At 37.2% G+C, this 6,929-nt stretch overlaps 1 protein-coding gene across 1 annotated transcript; it reads left to right on the top strand.

Annotated features, from left to right (window-relative positions):
- Positions 407-6,165, top strand: LOC109723257 (chaperone protein dnaJ 20, chloroplastic-like). The gene is made up of 2 exons (XM_020251570.1): positions 407-905; positions 5,465-6,165. The coding sequence occupies exons 1-2, from the start codon at positions 480-482 to the stop codon at positions 5,609-5,611; spliced, it is 573 nt and encodes a 190-aa protein (XP_020107159.1). The 5' UTR covers positions 407-479; the 3' UTR covers positions 5,612-6,165.

Below are 6,929 nucleotides of genomic sequence, written 5' to 3'. Positions count from 1 at the left end.
TTTTTTTTACTATATGTATTAGGAACAGTAAGTTAAAATGTACTATATTTAAATATTCGAATAATTTATTAGAAAATGAAAAGATTCAACTCCGCATTTACTTTTCTAAATAATAGAATAATAGGCTGCGGATGTACTAAATAATATGATTAAGCATACAACAATTTTTTTTCTTTTTCTTTTTTATTTTTTTAAATTCTGTTTTATGGGCACGAATCTGAAACTTATTCAATCTCGTACATAATTTAGTTCTATGTACGAACATCGAACCTCGTGTAGGCACTACTTACACAACAACAGCATATATAGAAGGCATTGTACGGATGGATTCGCAAAATTGAAATAGTACAGGGACTTCCGTGTAATTTACCCTCTTCTTTTTATTCCCCACCTCCCCTGTTCAATTTTAGTATCTTTGTGGCGTCCCCAACACAAAAAGAAGAGAGAGAGAGAGAGAGAGAGAGAGAGAGGGAGAGAGAATGAGCGGAGCTTTCTCGGGAAGCAGAAGCAGAAGCGCTTTCAATCCCTACCCTCGCGTCCCCACCACGACCAGAAGCACCACCAAGCTCCTCTCATGGCGAAGCAAGGAGGCTCGGCCAGGGACGGGGCTCCGCTCCACGTCGTCGTCGTCCTCGACCTCTTCTTTTAGGGCAAAGGGGGCGGTGGAGGAGGGAGGGTTCGTGGTGGCGAAGCAGGGGAGCTTCTACGAGCTGCTGGGGATATCGGAGGAGGGGAGCTTCGAGGAGATCAAGAGCGCCTACAAGCGCATGGCGCTGCGGTACCACCCGGACGTGTCCCCCCCGGAGCGCGCCGACGAGCACACCCGCCGCTTCATCGAGGTCCAGGAGCTCACCTGCGGCCTCCACCTCGCCTTCTCCTCCCGCCGCCCCCGCCCCTTCGACGAGGTCCCAATCCACCCCTTCCACCCATTCCTCTTTTCTTTTCTCGGCGAATTTTGAGCACGATTCTCNAAAAGGAAGTGAAAGGCGACGTCGATTTTGTGGTCTTAAAAGACTAACAGTCTATAGTACATGATGTGTCTTTGACATGTAGATTTTAGTCTTTATTATTTTCGCCCAGGCTTGTCTTGGATTACAAACCTAAAGAGTTGTCGTTGTCGTTGTCGTTGTCGTGGTTTTTCTCTTAGCACGAGTTTTAAGCCGCTCTTTTCTTTTCTCCTTACCCACCTTCAAAAAAAAAAAGAAGAGGAATTTGAGGGTAAAAAGGAGAAGTTTTAATTTAGGGCTTCTGATGCTCTTGGACGGAAAAGTTGTTTTGGGGGGAATTTGATATAGTGGTTCAACTACTTGCAAATTTCCATAAAAGACCGTACTTTGTAGCAGGACCATTTCACCTATAAAGCGTTTGATTTTTAGGAAAATTTGGAACTTTTGCTGTAGTTAAAAGTTTAGAGAAAATGATTTTGACCGTGAATTCTGATTCTGTTGGACAGAGAAGCTGTTTCGGGGAATTTGATATAGTGATTCAACCAATTGCAGTTTTCCGTAAAAACACTGCAAGCTTGTTTGACGGTCGGAAAAATTTGAAACTTTTGCTGCAGTGAAAAGGAAATAAGTATGATTTTGAGGGTACAAATTAAAATTCCTGATTTTGCAGAACAGAATATCTTTTTGGAGAGATTTGATATACTTTTCAACAAATTGTACTTTTTAGACGGTACTTTATTTGAAACACTATACTCCGATAGCAGGATGTAACAGTAATAGGAGTCCTGACTTGTATATTATGCGGAAGGGAGTTTTTACCTATTAATTAAAGCTTTTAGGTTGGTCTTAACTTTTTAGCCCTTGACGCATGTGTTTTTGGATTTTGGCCTAGTGATTATGTGCCAGCTTCTAGTAGTTTCTAGGTAGGTTTGAGTTTGTACCACGTACTGGTATCGTCTTGCAGATTTTGGTACATCTAACAGGTGGATTTGCAGATGAAATTACATATGACAAGGAGCTTGAGAATATATGAAACTTGGGATAAACGAGTAGTCGTTTTTGTCTAAAATCTTAAAGCTGGCAGAGAACGGTGGTTTACTCATTTATGCTCAATAGGCATGATGGTAGTAAAAGATTTGTTTTCAGAGATGTGCACACAAGCTGTAATCATTTTGTTTTCTCTGCTTAGGTTGGATTTTATGGGAGGTTGTAAAGCATAGTTTAGCTTATTTGCTTATTTTGATTACATTTTTGTCTGATTTTATGGCAAATTTAACTTATCCACTTTTTTATTTTTTTTTTATTTTTTGCATGATTTGATTTGAACTCTCTAGGCTGATTTTAGTTTTGATTTTTTTTTTTCGATTTTGTTTAGATTACTCAAAATTAATTACTTGTAAATCCTGCTTCTTTTGCTTTACTCTCTCTCTCTCTCTCTCCCTATGATGAACAACTGAAGTGGTCTCGGAGAGTTAATGATTAATTAATTATTTTCCTGTATTCCACCAACCTTTGTAACCAACCTTTGTAATCCTGCAGCATTAACAGCTGATCCTGTTTCTATAACTGTCACTGTTAGTTATGTAGGTTGTGAGATGCTGTTCTTAAATATTCTTAGATAGTCTGATATACTATAAGAAGTTAAAATTGGTTTTATGAGAATCTCTATTTCTTTTGTAAATAACTGAAAAGTTGGTGTAATTTGTTGTTTCCTATTGGGACTGATCTTGAGTTCTGGGAATATTTATTCTCCTGAGTTTCTTTTCTTTCTTAAGCTAATTCAAAATTTCCTTCTAACTTCGAGTTTCTAGTATGATCTATTAAGGATTTAAGTCTGTAGCAAAAATAACTTATATGTTTCTATTGTAGGTTCCTATCTCTTTGTATTTATTCCTATCTCTGTGTATTTATACGAATTGCAGTTTACTCTAGGCTATCTTTCTTTTTCGAGTGTGCAATAGGAATCAACTAAATTTTACTTTTTTTCTTGCATCAAGCGCAGCCATCACCTGATTACTTGTTTCAGATTTGTATTTTCTTTGACTCTTCACACCAAAATGATCCCTGGTTATGGGTTCTATCCTTTTCTTCGAACTTCGATTCCATACGCAAAAACATAACTAGAATGGAAGAAATTTCTAAGTTATACTCCCAGCTTTTCTTTCTACAGTGCCTTTCCTTGGTTGCTTTCTACTTTACCTATTATCTTTATCTTCTCAGTGTTCTGACGTGTTACAGAGGTGGACAAAATACTTTGGCTATACCATTATATGTGCTGTCATGTCGTTATTGCCTTTTTTCTTCTGCATGACTTCTAGAATTTGGGGTGGTAGAAAGCCTGGCATTAAAGAAGAGCTCAACAATTTTACTGCTGGTGAAGTGTAAATAAAAGTAGTAGTTACCGTAATTCTCGACTTTAGATATATTCAGATTTCCCTAATGATATTCTGATTTGGATTCTTTACATGCGACTTGTGTTTGCTAAGTAGCATATGTTTTCAAAACTTAACAAGCAATAAAGTCCTTATCCTAGAATAGTAGAGTTTTTCCTTTTGAGCCTCCTTTAAGATAAAAATAATTCGGGCTAGTTTCTAGTTTCGTTTGTGCTAGAGTTTAGGATTCTGTCAGTTGATCAGGTCCCATTTGTTTGTTTCTGTTTCATGTTATAAATTATCACTTTTTCCTTATATTTTACTGGATGCTTGACCGTTGCCATCTCGTTTTGATATTTTCAGGCTTTCACAGTTATAATCTGATGTGTTTATCTGGCTCTATGAGGTGCTAAACTTGTTATTTATAATTTGAAATTGCTATATTCCCTTTTACAATCCATAAGACTTGGAAATCACAGGTAATAGACAACATGACATAGAAGACTTTCAGTGCTTTTGACTTTTGTAATCTGCTGACTAAGATGGGTAATTTTTTTATCTTTTTATTTCATGACCTCAAATCTGGGCCTCAAAGTGGTTTAACCTTATTTTGAGGTTGTTATCAATTGGTTATTTACTCCTGTTATATGGGTATCTTTACTTTTTGGTTGACGTTGCCGAAACTGAATATTTGAAGTTATATCTCCAATTACTTTTTGAATTTGCGTCTTTTTGCATAACATATTAGGCACCTATAACTTTCAAGTTTCTTTTATAACAGCCTCCATTTTATCACCAACTATAGATTGTTGATAAGTTGGGTTCTTTTTCCTTCTATCTACCCCGTTTCTAGAAGCCTGAAGTAATTGATGGTTTTACAGTGAAGGCTTTGTGCTTTTGAGTTTTGACTCTACTCGAAATGGGCCATATTAATTTTCTATTTGTTGGGCACAATAGTATCTGTTTGGTGATTAGTAGTCTCCTTCAATTTGGGCACTAATGTTGGACTATATATCAAGGTGATTATTTGTTGGTGATGTGGTACTTTGCTCTAGTCTTTGTTTTCAACCATTATTAATAGGTATAGGTTTGATGTGAACTTAGTTGACTATTTGATGGTTGTGTGCTACTTTGGTGAATAATCTTTGATTACAACTAACTACTAATAGGTATAGTTGTTTTCTGACCTTTTCCCTAGGTTTGCGTCACAGAAAATATTGAGGTTGACATAATTTGAGGACTATCCTCCTAATACCTGAAACCAATGGTCAATTATAAATGATGTATTATTGTCTTTCGTATCTAACTTTTCATCTTTCTATATAATTTTCTTAGTCGTTTATTTTAGGGCCTTTGTGGCCCAGCTAGAACTCATGTAGATTGGTTGTTTGTGCGAAACTGATTGAAGAAGCATTAGTAGCTTTTCATTTAGACCTGCTATAACTTCTTCCTTTTTTAGAAGCAGACGGTTCAATGTGGAACTTCCACTTTGTCTCTCCAGAAGCTCATTTTGGTCTTCTGCCACTAACTGAGATCCAAATATTTTATTTGACAAATGCTTTCCTGCTGCTTCTCACCGTAGATGTTCCACAAGCCAGTCAAACAGGTGCCTTGTGGAGCTTGTGCTGCCAATTGGCATGGTTCTCTAGAACAATTATTTGATAGATGTCAACAGTGTAATTAAGAAGCATCTGAACACTCCAAGTGGCGAGGACTAAGTTATAAAGTGTACACAAAGTAGTATAGCTTCTTGAATATTCATGCTTCTTTTATCACTCTCACGAACATTGGTGCGGTTCTCTAGACTTAATTGTTTAAAATGATATGAATTGTGAGACAGTTTGTTGCATCTCTTTTCTCAACATTTATCTAGAGTTCAATTTCAATCTAAATTTCCATCTAGAAGCTCCATCTCCGTGACCTGGATAAATTCATAAATCTCCATGGGATTGACATTTCTTGTGGCAAAGACTATTGATTTATTACAATCAAGTGATTGAAAATCTTAATTTTCTCCCTCTTAATAATAAATCGGCACTATTTTCTTCATCCTAGCATGCCATGACTCTCCTGTATGCTTGATTTCCTTGCAGCAATGTCAGTCATGCCTCTGCAATACTTATTCTGTTTTCCGTCTCTGTCCAGGAACTCGAGGAGAGATCAGGGTGGAAGAACCGGTGGCAGGATCAGGTTGCAGAGCTTAAGAGGAGGAGCATGACCAAAGATTCTGATGAGAACTTATCTTGGGGAGCTCGAATGCGTAGAAAAAGAGCTGAATCATGGAGTGAATAGATGCTAATATGGTGTATGCCTTTGTTTATTTTTCCTAGGGGTTTCGCATATATATATATACCTGAAAAAAACATCAGCCTACATATATACCCCTGTAAGAGATCTGAATTCTCGTATATCTCCCCTCAAAAGCGCAGTTTCTTCCATATAATTTGTCTAAAGAGGGCCTATTTGTACAAAGGGCATATATGAAAATTCAGATTTCGCAAGGATATAATATAAATGTTAGTAGATTATTTTGCAGGGTACATATTTGAATAGATAAGAGCATTGCTCAAAATGTCAGCCTGGGCTCAAGTTTGGTTATATTAAGGGCACATTCTCTCCCTGACATTAAATGTACAGGTATAAGTCATGCTATTTCTCAAGCTGTGGGTTGTGGAGTAAAGGAATAGGAGAAACTAGCAAGCCATTTGATGTACTAGTTATAGTTGCTGTCCATAACTCTGAAGAGTTTACTGTACATAACAAAGAGCAATGTTTGTAAACACTAAAACCTTTTGTCTATCATTTGGGATCTTTGGATGTGAATGCCATCATCTTTTCATACTGAAGAATAATTGATTCCTGTGTGTGTTAATCTTGTTTGTCTTGGCGGCGTAATGTAAAGGCGGGGGGCAGGGGTGGGGAGGAAACTGATGTACCGTACCTGCTGTGGCCTCTATGGAAGAAGTAAACTAGTTTGCTGTTTGGGAAGAGTTGTATAATTGGAACTGATGTGTGTCCCATTAAACTCAGTAATTTAGTGATGTAGAAGGACTTGCCGAGGTGTCGGTTGTATTGAGATGGGATTATTGTATAATTTGTAAGAAAATGTATCACTTCTCAGCTGGTAGATCTGCAAACTTACCTGATTGGGATATTAATTCTGAAATGCAAGAATTGTTATATGCAGATTTGATGCATTAATTCAAATTTATTATGTGAATGCTGGTTATGTTTAACTCCAAATATTTCCAAATTTCTATTGTTTCTCTTTGATTGGTGCTTGATATCTTATGTAGATAAGGTAGAGAAGGTGATGCTGATGGATTTTTTTTTTTTGATTAAACAGGGGTTAACCCTATTTTACAAAAGCTAATACAGTCCTAGGACCTATAGAGTACACACCCAAAACAACGAGAAACCAAACCGAGAATGAGATCGAGAGTTAAGGCTTGAATCTTCCTAATACCCCCTTCCAAAATAAGACAGTCTGATGGATGATTCTCCCTAGTATCTCGAAGCTAACATGCCGGTTTTCAAAGATTCTCCTGTTTCGCTCTTTCCAAATTTCCCAGCAAAATGCAGCATAACCGATGTCAAAGAGCTGTAGATA

The sequence above is a fragment of the Ananas comosus genome, linkage group 17, assembly GCF_001540865.1.
Source record: "Ananas comosus cultivar F153 linkage group 17, ASM154086v1, whole genome shotgun sequence".
Taxonomy (NCBI): Eukaryota; Viridiplantae; Streptophyta; class Magnoliopsida; order Poales; family Bromeliaceae; genus Ananas; species Ananas comosus.
This window is presented reverse-complemented; position numbering and strand designations above follow the sequence as displayed.

What these genes read in the sequence shown, in the direction of transcription:
- LOC109723257 (XM_020251570.1), top strand. Translation starts at nt 480, where the DNA reads ATGAGCGGAGCTTTCTCGGGAAGCAGAAGCAGAAGCGCTTTCAATCCC. An exon ending in GCCCCCGCCCCTTCGACGAG is followed by an intron (nt 906 to 5,464) that starts GTCCCAATCCAC and finishes GTCTCTGTCCAG; the next exon opens with GAACTCGAGGAGAGATCAGG.